This window comes from Eptatretus burgeri, chromosome 6 (genome assembly GCF_056783735.1).
Source record: "Eptatretus burgeri isolate ZD-2024b chromosome 6, Ebu_testis_v1, whole genome shotgun sequence".
Lineage (NCBI taxonomy): Eukaryota > Metazoa > Chordata > Myxini > Myxiniformes > Myxinidae > Eptatretus > Eptatretus burgeri.
Genome location: NC_140966.1, coordinates 16,959,646 through 16,976,171, shown reverse-complemented (window position 1 = coordinate 16,976,171; position 16,526 = coordinate 16,959,646). Strand labels below are relative to the sequence as shown.

The window sequence follows — 16,526 nt, the reverse complement described above, 5'->3', positions numbered from 1 at the left end:
AGACCCTTACTTTTAACACCATATAACCCTCCTATGCTCTGCATCATGCCAACCTATACTACTTTGTTGCACTTTGGGGTGCAACAAATTGCAACACAGCATGGCATACCTTGGCTATTGCAGAGCGAGCCAGGTGCCCCGGTGTACATACAGAACACTATTAGAGATGAATGTAGGCGTCTTCAGGCAATAGAGGTCTGGCTTGTACCACCGAGATTTATATTTAGACATTGGCATACTCCTTAGTATGCTCAGGTGTCTTGGGACAATAGAGGTCTAACTTGGACCACCGAAACATCCACTTAGAGCTATCTGAGTTAGTAACATGTCACAGCAGCAATGGAAAACACAAGGCATTACAATGCAAGGAAATTCAAGCTCGCAGCCTGATTAATAGCTGAGCGAAACGATCTAGAGACAGCCAAGCCAACGCTTTGCTTTAGCAAAGCAAAATATGAGCTCAAAACCATCCGCCTGAGGAATATCCTATGCACGAGTCATCTCCATCCCCAAGCTGCCACCGGAAAAAGAGGATGCCTAGTCATTCAAGATGAGTTCCATCAAATTATTGCCTCTGTAAACTTTGTCAAACTCGGCTCCCTTGTCCGGCGAGTTCAGGTAGAGTTGGGACTCAGCGACCACCACCAACGGAAAGGGGCCGTGCTCCTCGACCAATACAGCAGGCATGGCATTGATTAGGTCACTAAGACCTAATCAATTTAGCACTTATCATCTTCTTCATGATAAATCTATTAACTTTCTCTCTCAATGTTGGATTTCATTTCAAAGACAAATTTTACAGCATTTCTCTATCAGTTTTGTGTTTTTCATCCAAAGAAGTGCTATTCCCCAAATCAATGTCATGTTTCATACGTACTTCATCAACCCTATGTTTGGGTCTGCTCCAAGGTTTAGGATTGCCAGCTTCGTCGAATCTCTTATCCAGGTTTGTACCAGGACCACAGAACGAATACCCCAGTAGATGTAGTTCTCCAGATATCCCAGTCAGTGTAAATTTACTCCGTGATAGCAATTTTTGAATTTCTCCTCCACTTTTCTGCTTAGAAATGAATTGACTCTTTTTAGTTCCACACACCATTCATATCCCTTTCTGCATAACTCCATTATTTTTACTTTTTACAGCACGTGCGCTGTATACAATTGCACTGAGTTTGAAATGTCCCCGGTGTCTACCACGTCTCCGGTGTCCCCTGTCCCCCCCCCCCCCACTTGCCTCAAGACAGCCAATGACGGCCGTCCGGTATATGGCAGTGCGTAACCTTGACGGAAATAGCGAGAATTGATGGAAATACCTGAGTATTTCAATGGAAATTTGTGAAACTAATGTGTTATATATATATATATATATATATATATATATATATATATATATATATATATATATATATATATATATATATATATGTGAAAACCATTTAATTTATTGCTTGACGGGAAAAAAAAACAAGAAACATGCCCCTCTCATGTACGAACGAACGAAAGACGTCATTTCCACCCACCATCGCATTTCGTGCCGAAAGACGTCATTTCCACCCACCATCGCATTTCGCGCCGAAAGTCGTCATTTCCGCCCACCATCGCATTTCGCGCCGATCGCCGAATGCTGAAAGCTAAGTTCTTCTTTTGCCATCATTCGTTTGCATCCCCCTGCTACGCTGTATCAAACGATTTCATTCCTTCTGTTATATATAAAGGTGCTTATCACAATAATAACAAGATTTTTACATTTCAAATATTAAGTATGCTTTTTAATTGTTTTTCAACTGAAAAAGCAGAAATTGCATATTTTAACATTAGTGTACTCATTTGCTTCACCACACGCGCTGTATTGAAGGATTTCACTTGTTAGAATAGAGACGTCTCTAGTCTTAGTTTTCTTTCTGCATGTGGCACAATTAATCATTCTATTTTAACTCGTACAGATAATAAGAAGCTTTTTCGCTTTCAACATAAACATTTGGATCTTCATTTTGCAAAAGCAGATAATACGAAGTAGCGTCTTCATATTTTCCTCAATAAAGGCTTACTATGCAAAGTACTAAATAATTTTAGATTTTCTTCTCTCATTTTTTTAGGATCAAGATGAACAAATGCCGGTCATATCTGCATCTTCTCCATCAGCTGTAGCCTCCACCTTGTTAGAAAACTCATCATGCAACTATTGTAATTTTTTGGCTTTTCCTTCTTCACTTAAATCACTCATTTTAATTACTGTCTCCACCTTTGAACGTTCTATGGTTAATTAATCTCGCCTTTCCAAAATTTCATCATCATTTAATATTTTGTGCTCCTTTTCTTCTATTTCTTCTATCTCATCCCCAACCCCATCCTCTTCAACATCCCTTTTAACCTTTGAACCATCTCCCCATAGAATACCATACATATATTCATCAGGATTTGATGATATTCCTGCATCTGTAATTATTTTCTTTAGAATGGGGAAGATTTATTTGGGGAATGGGGAACATGGGGAACCAGTAACATTTATTCACTGTTTCTAAAAGAGCTCGATGTTTTGCAAATTTTAATACCTTATGGTAATTTAATATTCTCATTAAATCTGTATTCGTAAGTTGAGAAACATCAGTGTAGAACCACCTATTAATTGAGAATGTTCCATTCTTATGTTGTAGATTATATTTCTTAAAATATTGAATGCCTTTTTCTCACAAGTATCCTCAGATACAAAAATGGTAATTTTTTTGAAGAGTTCCCTCACTTCCTGCCATGTATTATGTGTATTTTTATTCTTTAGAAATACATGAAATATTAAGATGTAAACACACAACACAACCCCATCTTCCCATCGTCATATTGGTTTGAAAACCTTTACTTTCTACAAACAACTGTGTTTCTCTTGAATTCATAATATAAACCATAGCGAAGCTTTAATAGATTTTTTCTGATCAAAATATTTTATTCGTTGTTTGCTAATTGTGCTTCCACAAATATCATTGCTTCTACAGAGGGGATAATAGCCTTCCTTGCGAGAATGTTTCAATTGTTCAAGGTCTTGTAGGTTTATTGAAAATGACCAGTTATACCCGAATTCAGGCATATCGTATTCCCAAGTGCTACTATCATATGGACTATGTGTCCTTGTTTATAAAATTATATTTCGATTGGAACATTGAACGATGAAGTACTCGGCATTGATGTTGTTATTTCTGTATTTTTTTAAAAATAGCCGTTTTGCTTATGGCGAGGTGTTTTGCCAAATCATTCAATCTCACCAAGTTGTTATCATCTGTAGGACTCAGGTAATTGGTTAATTTATAAAAATTCTCCATATTGATATTCTGCATAATACAGTATTTCTGGCACTCTGCCTGTGCTTTTGTGTAATAATTGGACAAGTCAATATCCAACTCTTGCGACGCACCGAAGGTAGATCCATCCTTTCCAACACACGCCATACATTCCAAGCAGATAAAAAATGATGTTATGGAAATCCCCATTGTTGTTGAGATGAAATAACACATAAAAGCACAATTGTCAGCAACATTTTGAATCGATGGCTTGTATTTGAAACATCGGATGAACACCTTCCCTTTTAAGTTTTCTAATTTCAATAAGTGGTAGAAGACAATAACTGTCAAAATAATATTTCTCAGCCTCTCTGTTAAAAACACAAACCCAATGAGAACCATTCCCACTGCTGCAGGTAGCGCATGAATAACAAACTTATTAACACTGAAAGCATTAGCAACACCAAATAGCACTGTTTTCATTGTTATTTCTCTGTAGTTGAAATATAATTTTAAATCCATACAGAACTTTACCAAAATCACAGATTTCAAATATCCCTTGAAGAAGAAACTGATACGGTAAAATGATTCTCTGCTTTTGTTTCATCATTAAACATTAACTTTCTTTGATTATAGCCCGGGTTAGTGTTTGTTCCCGTCATCATACCAGGGATAAAACCTTCAACAGCACCCTTACCCATTCTTTCACTAAAAGAATATAGTGTAAACTTAATTATTTCTAATGTGGCAGAGACATAATCAACCGCTTCAACTTGTTGTGTTCCAATATACAAACGAACACCGTCAAACATTTTCCATAATAAATTATTCATGAGTGTCGCGTTTGTGTTTTGAGCAGCCTTAGTGAATGTAAATTTACACAACAAGAAACTATCTGCTAGATTCAAGTAAGTTTGTTGATTATTTATTTCAAACCTTTTTGTTCTGTTTGTATTCCAGTCTGTTCCTGTGATGGCATTTACCTTTATATATCAGTAGGGTGGATATACTGGTTCTGGCTCACTTTTCCCCATGTAAATGAATGGGGGATTTTCAGCGATTCCTATTTTTTTTCCCTAAAAATAAACCCCCTTTTTATCCCAAGGTATATTTATTTGTCTCCCCTTTTAACCTGGAGGTTGAACCTCATTGAATTGAACACCTGGGGGTTCAACAGCTCACTCATTGAACCTATAAAGATTTGTTCATTCTCAAATTCCTTCAATAGTTTAATTTTCGTTGGACAATAATCCCCATCTAAAATATTGAAAAACAAAACATTTGAATCTTTATATTTTTTAAGATACCCCTTTTGTGCCATTACGAAATGATAAACTTCTCTTAATGCTCTTGTTTGACCACCTCCTGAGCTACATATCATTTTGAGATTATAGTAAATTGTTTTTTCATTGTTCAAGTGATAACCATCAAAGTTTTCAGTCCATTCAAGGATATTCATTTTTTTCTTTACATCCTCTAACTTACTAGTTTTTAAATTGATTCGCTTATTTGTTTTATTTACCTTTGTTTTAGTTATTTTTTCAATAAGACTTATTTGATATTTTTCACATTCATTATGTTTTCCATTTATATACCAAGACTGAGATTTTCTCCACTCTTTAGTTTGATTAATACTTGGTTTAACCATTTATAGATTGCGAAAAAACGAGGCGGTAGCCCTTGAAAAAAACCCTAACCCATCTTCCCATCGTTAAAACACAATCTATTTTATACACTCTATCATACAATATCCATATGGAACACAATCTATTCCATTATGTAAAATAAATCTCTTATCATCAAAGGCTCCTAATGCCTTTTTATTTACTTCTTCACTATATATGTTATGTTTATAACTTCTTATTGCATTCATTTTCCTATATTCTTCTTTCTTATTCATCAAACAATTATAATAATTTCTAAAAGTTATTGATTTCTTTATTACATATTTATTTATTCCCTTTAACCTCTTATCAATCTGATCACCATACTTATAAGCATATGCCTTTGCTCTCAATCCAATAAACTCACTCATTACTTTTCCACCCAACTCATCCTTAAACTTACCAATAACCTTTTCATTCTTTTTGGAAAATAACTCACTGTTCTTGCTGAAATTACTTGTATCATATACTCCAATATTTTTCTTCATATCTTCATAAACATCATCAGTATTTATATCTAGGATAAAACTATCAGTGTCAATATACAACAATGAAACATTTTCACCATACTCTTTCTTTAAGTCATTATACAAATAATCATACATCAATATCTTTGATAAATCAAGAACTGCTGTTCCAATATAAATTGGTTTATCCATTACAATACTTTCCTTTTTCATATGAATTGCAGAAAAGTTCTCTGAAAAAACCTCTTCTCTCTCAAAACTTGGTTTATTTATCAATCTCAAAGCTTCTTTCCAAGATGTTGCGAATCTAATGTTTTGCCTGTTTCTAACATTTTCCATAGTCTTTCCAAATACAGCATTATTCATTAATTTATAAAAGTCCCCTTCAAATTTTACTTTTGTATTTGCTCTCATATCTGTATTGAATTGAATATACTTTTTCACCCAAGGACTTTGTTTAAATTTTAAAACTCTATGAATTTTAGCTACTCTCAGTCCTTCTCTCAAAAACTGTTTTAAGCTTCTCTGATGCAAAACATATCTCTCTTTATCATAGAATGTTGTTAATAACTTTTCTGTTGATTTACCTTTAATATTAAAACTTTTATGATAATCACTTAACCATTCTTTCTTTGGGGTTTCTTTCTCACATGCAAAAGGAAGATCTTTATGCTTATTATGAAGATCACTTGGGTACCTCAAATCAACTTCAAAATAATAACCTTCTTCTTCGTCATTCAATTCCTCTTGAGAAGAAATAACAATATTCATCAAAGCCTTTTCATAATCCTTTTCTTCCACCCACTCTAATTTACCATAAGGCAGAGATTGAGACATTGCCCATCCATACAAATTATTAGCATCAAAATACATCAAATAATTACTATCTTTTTCACTATCATAATTTGGAAGATATTTATTATTTGCTTTAGCATATCTTTTTGAACATACTTGTGATATTCCACCTCTCTTGGACTTCTCAATCATCAAAAGCATATCAACATCACTGATTAAATCTATATCTTGTTTTGTCATTTTCAACATTGCACTCCAAGCTAAACCAGGAGCTGTGAAATAGTGGGCAGGATCTAATCCATAACAATTTTTATTATGACAGAGTGATCTAAAAGCTTCAAACACATCAGCTAACAATAAAACATCTGTTTTTAGATATAAATCATGATATTCTCCAAGGTTCTTTATCTTAAATATTTTCCATATTTCTTGTGCGTGTTTATATTCCTTATCACTTATCTCTTCTTCATAAAGGTTATTATAGAAACTTTCTTTTGAAGGAAGTTGTGTTTCTTTAAATCTCATAAATGAATCCATATAATCATAAGGATAAATTCCCTTACTTGTAAGAATTTTCTCTTTACTTTGAATTTCATTCCTTGTTTGAATTTCCTCTCTCGTGAGAATTCCTTCTTTAATCAGAATTTCATCTTTAATCAGAATTTCCTCTTTAGTTAGAATTTCATTCATTGTTCGAATTTTCTTTATAATTAGAATTTCATCTTCAGTTAGAATTTCTTCATTAATTTCCTCATTAATTAGAATTTCCTCTTTACTTTGAATTCTCTCTTTAATCTGAATTTCCTCTTTAGTGAGAATTTCCTCTTTTGGAAAGAATGAATTAAGATTTGGAAAAGAGTCCGTGGAGCTTAGATTTGATGCGAGGTAGGTGAGTGGTGTTCCCATAAACTTGTAAGAATCTAGAAACCTAATACGAGTTAAAGGTTTTGTGAATATCATTTTTGTAAATGAAATATACTTTTGACTTGTGTTTGTTATGGCAGAAATATTCCCTGGTGTTTTTGAAAGTTCATTTATAAATAGATGTGTATCATAGTTGGCGCTGTTGTGAAGAAAGACTGGAATAAAAGAAGGTAATTTATAATTAAGATTACAACAGGAATGAGCGGGACCTCTATATTTACCAGTAAGATGACAATGATTCCTAACTTTAGACTCCTTAATTTCCCCCCTCAAAAATATGACACATATTGTTCTTTCTAAATTCTAATTTTTCTTCTTTGGTTAATTTCATCGGTTCATTTGTTTCTTTCATTAATTTAGTGAGTCTAATACAATCCTTTTCGAATCGTTTTACAAACTCTTGTGAAGCGTTTTTTCCACGATAATGTTCAAGTTTGTTATACTTTTCTCCAACAGATGATTTGATATAATAACAGAAACCACAAGGAATATGTTTTTGATATTTATTTGTATATGATTCTTTTGGATTAGGAGAAGCAGTATTTATCTTTTTAAGGATACACTCAAAATCAGCGTATATCACAAATGGGTGCATGATAGATTTATTATAATCTTCAAAAGAAATCTTTTCACCAGGTTTAGGCATTGTAATTACAGCTGATTTATGATTACTACAATATTTTGAATGTTGTTCTAATCGTTCTTTTGTATGAAATGAATTAAGACATCGCTTACAAGGATATATTTTGATTGCTGTTCTGAATACCTGAGAAGAGATTAATCTTGATAAATTATTGATGTATGTGTAATGTGAATTCTTTCCAACACTAAAATATAAAAGATCAATGTGTGTTTCTTCATTTTTATGGTTGTTTGAAATTTTTAATATTTGAACTTTGTTTGTATCCGTTAATCCATACACATTAATAGAAAGATTATTCTTTTTCTCAAATTTAGGAATATCTGTTAGTGGCATTGGGGAATTTAAAATCTTTAATGTCTAAGGTATTCTCATATTTTATATATTGTTTTACTCTTTCTGAATTCCATTTTGGTGGATGAAAGTGAGCAAGAACAGACCATAGAATACATTTATTATCATTGTTCTTAATATTAACAACTGCCTTCTTTAGTTTTATTTCTTTTGGTAATTCAATATAAGAGGAAGCTTTAAGAGGGTTTGATTTTAGAATGTGTATATCTAAAAAGATGATTTTTTTAATATTGAATCCACTTCCTACCACTGTATTATCAACATCCTCCTCTTGTCTTGATAGTTCTTCATAAACCCCACTATTTAAAAAATCTTGAAATGATGTTATAAAATGAAGATCTGTTCTCATATAAGGAGTATGTTCTTCATCTTGTCTTTTCATATTCATTTTCACTACCATATAAAACTTTAAAGTTTTCATTTCTTTTAATGTCTTTTTAATAAATTTTTCAACATCGGGTTTCACTATTTCAATTGATTCAGCTATTGATGATGGACCGGGTTCTCCAAATTGAAAAATCCTTATTTTATATGCCCTTTAAATGCCCCATCAGTGTTTTCAATATAATAGTCTCCCTTTACTTTAAACTCATTTTTCTTGTGTTTTTGTGATTGAAGATGTTTATTATAACTACTCTTCAAAACATCCTTTGAACAGATATCACAATGTTTTCTTTCCAACTCAAGAGGAGATATTTTATGAAATAGATTAAATGTATGTTTGTTGGTTCGAACGTGTTTTTTATAATGTTTATATTCGTGATTACAAACATCGCAGTACGTTGTATTCACCATATTTATATAATAAAACTTTGCTTAAACTAAAATGTTCTTGATGAAAATTTCGTTTAATTTGTAGGTGAATCTGTGCTTAAAACCATTTTATCCTCCAACTTTTTCACTTAATAAATACAATGTTTCAAGACACAAAAGACAAGTTTCAATCAATCTCTTCATTTGTTAAAGATACTGAGAAATATGTCAAGGATGTAAAATTGAACAAAGATAAATATAACAACTATTGGATAAAAACAATTATGGTAAATAATATGAGGTCTTCAATTTCCTTCAGTGGAAAGGCTTTTAGTATACCTGGAAGAACATCAATTAAAGTATCTCGAACAAAAGTTTCTCCTCTCCTTCTGGTAAAATATTCAAAACTAGAAAAAGCAATGAAACAAGAAAAAGTATCAAAAAACAAAAACCTCATGGATGAAGCTTTAGAAAGAAAAGATAAGACCATCTGTAATATGCAAGGAGAAATTTGTATTTTTTTCAACAACCCTAAAGATATAAATCCTGATGAAATAAAGGATGTTAATATATCAGGTGAAATGACATTTCGTTCAATAGTAGTTAACGATCATTTTAAAATTACCTTTAATATAAAAAATGTTGTCGTTGAATCTGGTAATGAAAAAAAGTATATCGATATCGATGGTAATATTATTAAATATGAGTCAATATACAACTGAAAGTATAGATGAATTTCAGTTTAAGTAAAGTTTTACTTTATAAATATGCTAGACTTTCCTGATTCTCCATATGACAAATTTGAGAATTGTCCTGCGTGTGAAAGACGGGGATTAAACACAGAGTCAAAAGCCTATAAACAATGTATATTCTGTGATTATCCTCTCATTAATGACAATAAAAAATATAAAAAGGAAAATAATTCTTTTAGATTTACACCAAAAATGAATTACTTTACAAGATTGATTAGAGAAATGAATGTAAAGTATGAGGGTGATAACACACCTTTCCTTACAAGGGAAGAAACTGAACGTATAAGAGAAATGTTCAAAGGATTGTTGTTATATATTATTCATGGATGTAATTTTCAGGGAAATATCAACACAAGATATTGTAGAAATAAAATAATGGATTATCTTGAAATTAAACCTGAACTTAGGATAAAATATAGAGTTTCTAAAAAAGCCAATAATAAATTAAATAACCTGTTTTCCAAATATATAAATGAATGATTTTTTACCCATTTGGAAAAATAAGATAAAATTTAACAACCATAAAAATCTCCCAAATTCATTAAGATGTCTCATAGTTGGTTCAAGTGGATGTGGAAAAACCTGCTTACTTTTAAAAATGCTCCTCACTCCCAACTTTTTAGATTATGATAATTTAATAATTTTCACAAAGTCGAGTTTTCAACCAGAGTATCAACTACTCTCACAAGGTTTTAATGCTGGTCTTCAAAAAGAAGATATAATCGGTTTATTTAAACGTCAAAAAAACCTAAATGATTATAACATTGAAGATATAATTCAACTATTTTGTGATACACAGAGATGTAAAAAGAAATCAAATCCTATAACTTGTATTCTTAGTGATAATACGGATGATATACCGTCTCCCCAAGATTTGGATAAATCGAAAAAGAACCTCGTTATCTTTGATGATTGTGTTAATGAGAGAAACCAAACGGTAATGGACAGCTACTACACAAGAGGGAGACATTCTTCTTGTAATTGTATTTATCTTAGTCAATCGTACTTTCAACTTCCTCGTCGTTCCATCAGAAACAATGCTAATACTTTTATTTTATTCAAGTTAAATTCAATAGATATCAATAATTTTTGGAGAGATAATTGTTCTACATTATGTAGTAAAAAGAAATTTGAGGATTACATGAAGCACACGACTGAAAAATATAAATACATTGTTGTGAAACAAGATGAGATATTAAGGGATATATTTTTTGTTTTATAAACAATTACATATATAAATGACAACTATTATTGTAAATCTTGTGGGTAAATCTGCTTCTGGAAAAAACTTTCATAAATCAAGGTTCTTGTGTAGTACAAATGAGAATATTGTAAATTTACTTAAAAAACACCCCGTGATACGCATTGTATCAACAACAACTAGAGCAATAAGACCTGGAGAAGTAAAAGGTGAAGATTATCACTATATTTCAGTGGAGGAACATATGCGATTGAGGAATGAAGGACAAATATTTGAGGAGGTTTCTGTTGGTACAACAAAATATTCACATTGTAAGAGTGAGTTAAGGAAACTAAAATCTGGTGGTCTTGGGATATTAGAAACTAATCCAGAAGGAACGAGACAAATTATTAAACATCTGAGCGGAGTGAAGATTTTATAATTCGGTTTTGATGTTGATGAAGAAACTCAACGCAAACGTATGAAAAGCAGAAATGCAAGTATTAGTGAAGAAGAAATTACAACTCGCATTAATGTTAGTAAAGAATTTGATGAAATATTTAAAGAAAAGGATTTATTTGAACACATCTACTTGAATGATGAAGAAAAGGAAAATTTCCCTGTTGATCTTTACAATTCATTAAATGATATTTTACAATAAATAAATGGATGCAAAAGAACGAGCAAGAAGATTTAAGGAACATCAAGAGTTGGTTTCAAAAGTTGTAAAACAGCAGGAAGACATAAAGAAGAAACGCAGACAGAAACTAACGGGCGAAGAAGCATTTGAAAGAAAACAAGAGAAATTTTTTAAACCACTTTTAAAAACTTCCCAAGAAAAAATGAAAGATGTTTCCACAGTTCCCACAGTAGAATATACTCCTAAAAAACTTCAAATGTTAAAAGATTTTGATCAAATGACAGAGGAAGAATTAGAGCATTTAAGAGAATTAAAGGTATATGATGATGAAGGTTTATTTCAACAACTGGAAGAGATTAATCAACCCCCTGATTATATTGTGAATGCTCTTCAAAACAATGAATATTCAGCGGATTCAAAAACCAAAGCAGGACTCATTCCAACAGAACAACCAGCAATATTTCATCTTCTTCAAGAAAAGGTATTGATATTTAATGATGAATTAAGGTTCTTGGGTTCTGCTCAACCCCCTGTTAAACTAACTCCGAGATTAATGTTTCTTCTCACAAAAGATGGAAGACAAGGTTCAACTGTGAGGGATGAATCAAAGTATATTGATAAACCATTGGATATGGAAAATAATGATGATAGAGTATATATTGATCTGCTGAACACTCTAAATTATAAGGTTATTCTTTCTGGTAAAAGTAGGAAGAATGAGAAGGAGAAACACATTATTCAGGCTTTAAGTATCCTTGGTTCAGGTGTTAGTTTTCTTCCAAATGACCCATCGCAATTAGTTAATAGACTGTTATTGTTGTTAGGTAGTAAGAAGGCTGGAAATAACAATTGTTTTAATGAAGCATCAGCCATTTTAGACCAGTTGATCAACATGAAAATAATTAATAAATATCAATATAAAGACATTTTATCTCATATTAAATAAGATGAGAAGCACAATCCTTAGTTTCAATTTCACAACAAGCGACAACAGCACCTTCATTCCCATACCCACTACAACTTGACACAACAAAAGAATATGAGGCATCTTTATTGTCCATGGAAACTTATAATACCTTATTTAATATAAGCGAGAAAAATGACAAGTTTAGTTATAATCCGGGAAGTGGATACAAAACGATAACAGTCTCACCCGGAGCATATGAGATTTCTCAAATATCTTCCGAAATTGCTCGTCTTATGAAAGAACAGGGTGATGAACCAAAAAATATTGTTATAGACATTCAAAAACATACTTCAAAATCAACGATTAAAGTTAAAAATAACTACAAGGTTGATTTCACAATTGATAATTCATTTAGAGAGTTATTGGGTTTCTCCTCAAAAAGATTGAAACTAATGGGACGTTTTACAGTGATAATGTCATTCAAATATCCTCAGGAATAAATTCGGTGTTAATTCACTGTGATTTGATTGATGGTGCTTATAATGATGGAAAAAAAAACAAATACAATATTTTCATTCAGCGCATACTCAACCCCAATTGGTTATAAATTCAATATGGAACCTAAAAATTTGGTTTATCTCCCTGTGTCAGGAAAAACCATACACAGAGTAAATTTTAGGATAACCGACCAAGATAATCGTGTGATTTCTTTTAATGGAGAAGTTATGTCCATCAGAATTCACCTACGTGAAGTTTTCCAATAAATAAATACGATGGTTATTGTGAGGAAACACGAGTTGGGAAAATATAAAATAATTACATGGGATGGGATGTTCCTTTCCCCATACTACAAGGGTGAAGGTATGTATCTTGGTAGAGGATACTATAAACCTAAGAGACAAAGGGGTGTTGGACGTCAATTTAGAGGAGATGGTATAATTGATACTCTAATGGGTATTGGTTCAACTATTCTTAAACATAAAAATCTAATTGGTTCAACTGCTTCTGCTGTGGGAAACGTAGCAGGTTCTGTAAAGAGCATAAAAGATGCCCAGAAGGAATCTCATAAATTACAAGCATTAAAGGAAATTAAGAAAGGTAAAACTCAGTTGTCCCCCAAAGAATGACAGAAAATAATTCAAATACTTGGATCAGGGTTTCAAAAGTTTTAACATCTTTTTTCCTAAATAAATACAAGTATGGAAGCAATTGATAGTATCTATGATTTGGATGATACTATTATTATCTCAAACTCCACTAAAAAAGAAGATTACTTCAAGGTAAATGCAATAACTGGAACAGACTGGAATACGAATGGTACAAAATTTTTGAAATAAATAATCAACAAACCTATTTGAATCTCTCCGAAAGATTCTTGTTGTGTAAATTTAAATTCACTAAAGCTGGGAATAACACAAACGCTACACTTGTAAATGATTTCTTCTGGAAAATGTTTGATAGTGTGCGTTTGTATATTGGAACACAAGAAGTTGAAGCGGTTGATTATGTCTCTGCTGTATCTGAAATGATGAAATTTACACTCTATACATTCAGTGATAGAATGGGAAAGGGGTCTGTCGAAGGTTTTATTCCTGATATGTCAACGGGAACGAACACAGACCCTGGATATACTCAAAGGAAAGGAATGTATAATGATGATACAAAAGCAGAAAATACTTTTACTGTGGCAGTTCCTCTTAAAGGTATATTTGGATTTTGTGATCATGATAAAGTTCTGTATGGTCTTAAAATTAGATTTCAACTACAAAGGAATGATAATGAAAATCGATTGCTTTTTGGTGTTGGTAATGCTTTTAGTGATCAGAATAAATTTGTAATTGAGGAGATGAGTTGGTATATCAGTGAATATACTCCTAATCTTAAAACAGAAGAGATGTTGAATCGAAGACTTAACTCAAAGAAACCACTCAGTGTATCATACCTCAAAAGAAGATGTCAACACGATAAACTCAACCAAACTACTTACACGTGGAATTTGGGTGTTCTGGAAGGAAAGCCACGATATCTGTGGATCATTTTTAAAAAGCCAGATGGTGATACTGCGACTGATAAGAATAATGCATTGAGTGATAATGCTGAGGTGAAACAACCGCGTTTCTCTAGATGGAACATTTTATCCACGAGATAGATTGGAAATTAATTGGGAAAAAAATGATTTTGCTGAAGCATACAAGTCTTACCAAAAGGTGTGTGAAAGTAATGGAAATAAAGAACCTATTTTGGATATGACAGCATTTAAAAGTTTGTATACAATCTATGCGTTTGACCTGAGCGCTCAAAAGGAAACTATAAAGTCTAATCGAGTGGATACTTCCCTATACATTGAAAGAGGAGAGAGTGAAGAAGTTGATACATATTGTTTGCTTTTGGAAGAAACAGAATTGCAGATTAATACAGATAATGGTGTGATGATTAGTCTCACATAATTTTTTGTTAAATAAATGAGTGGCAAAGTACCAACTGGGGTATATTTTAATCATATCAATCTTCATAAACTATCATCTTGTGTTCAAAATCAAAAGCCTTGTACGATTAACGTTAATACAATTCAGAGAAAAGGAGCAGTAAGAATTGATGTTTTGCTCACAAGAGAACAGGTTAAAATCTTGAATGACACTGGCTCATTTAAAATTAAAATGACAAAACCAATGTTGAAAAAATATTTAATAAGAGAGACGAGTGGAGGATTTCTCCCATTTCTAATTCCTTTATTTGCTGGTTTAAGTGCGGTTGGAGCATTGACGGGTGGTATTTCAACAGCGGTGAAAACTGCCAACGAAAGGAAGGCTCAACTCCAGGCTCAAAAAGAATTGGAAAGACATAACAAAGAGTTGGAGAAACAAATTAGTGGAAGTGGTGCAATTGTAGATTTTGCTGAAAAACTTGAAGGTCTGCCTGATAAAGTGAGATTGTTAGTTGGAGATATGCTTTCTTCTATAGCACAAGCAGGTGTAAAATTAACGAAAAGAGGTAATGGATTATATCTTTCTAATAAATAAATGAGCATTGATGAGTGGTTGAAAGAATTTGGAAAGAATACAACATCAAATTTACAACTTGTTAAATATTGTTAGAAATTAAAAATTCATAATGTGGTTATTTGTATGAGAGATGAATTAACAAATGTGCTGAAACATACAAAGAATCTTATTATGAACTTAGAAGATAATAATGGGAACGGTTCTCATTGGGTTTGTATTTTTAATAGTCAAGACAAATATTATTTTGATAGTTTTGGTATTCCACCACCTGTTGAAGTCATAAAATTCTTACAGAATGGTGTTTATCAAACATTTCAAGTCCAAGAAATAAATTCCAAGTGTTGTGGTCAATTATGTCTATATGTGTTATTTCAACTCAACAAAAATAAAAAAAATTTATGATATTATTTTTAATCTAATATAAATGACTTATGTTGGTAAAGATGGTTCTATCTTTGGTGTATCTCAAGAACTGGATATTGATTTATCAATTTATTACACAAAGGCACAGGCTGAACGACATAAATATAATATAACCAAAAATATTAACATGAAAAAAATGCTTATAAATTAAAAAATTATCCAAGCCCGACTGACGCGAATGACTTGGTGAGATTAAGCGATTTATCACAATATATATCTTTAAATAAAACGGCCGTGTATTCCAAAGATACAGATTGTGTTGATATTATCTCCAGGTCATACAGAATTCACAGTTCGAATTAAAATAAATTTTTATAAAGAAGGACGTATCGTTTGTATGAGAATAGAACAATGGGGGTATGATATGAATGATTTAGGGTATAATTGGTCATTTAAAATTAACCTCGAAGACCTGGAACAATTAAATCAGTCTCGTAAGGAAGAATATTATCCACTTGGTATCGAGAATGAGTTTTGTGGGGCCACGATTAGTAAACAACAAATAAAAGAATTTAATAAGGGTAAATATAATAATGGTTTTGCCCTTGTTTATATCATGAAAACAGAAAAAACAGGATTATATATATATTGGATTTTCACGACTATAAGGCGCATATAAACGTCTTAGATTTTTGTCAAAATGTGCGACGCGCCCTATAGTGCAGTGCGCCCTTTGTGTGTCGTCATTGTAAGGCGGACGTATTTGTGAACATTAGAACTGGGGGTAAATGTGGGCGTGGCTTATGTATAAAAGAA

General features: G+C 32.1%; 1 protein-coding gene across 1 annotated transcript; it reads right to left on the bottom strand.

Moving 5' to 3' along the window:
• Positions 1 to 537: 537 nt before the first annotated feature.
• Positions 538 to 14,846, bottom strand: LOC147024355 (uncharacterized). Its single transcript, XM_085887025.1, has 3 exons — positions 14,828 to 14,846; positions 5,373 to 6,065; positions 538 to 710 (listed from the first exon to the last, which is right to left on the bottom strand). Exons 1-3 carry the CDS (start codon positions 14,844 to 14,846, stop codon positions 538 to 540), a joined length of 885 nt encoding a protein of 294 aa, XP_085743151.1.
• Positions 14,847 to 16,526: the final 1,680 nt, after the last annotated feature.

Bases quoted from the DNA above. Each gene is read 5' to 3' on its own strand.
- LOC147024355 (XM_085887025.1), bottom strand. The intron at 711-5,372 runs GTGAGTTATTTT...TAAATTGATTAG, and splicing joins AAGTAATTTCAGCAAGAACA to GTCTTAGTGACCTAATCAAT.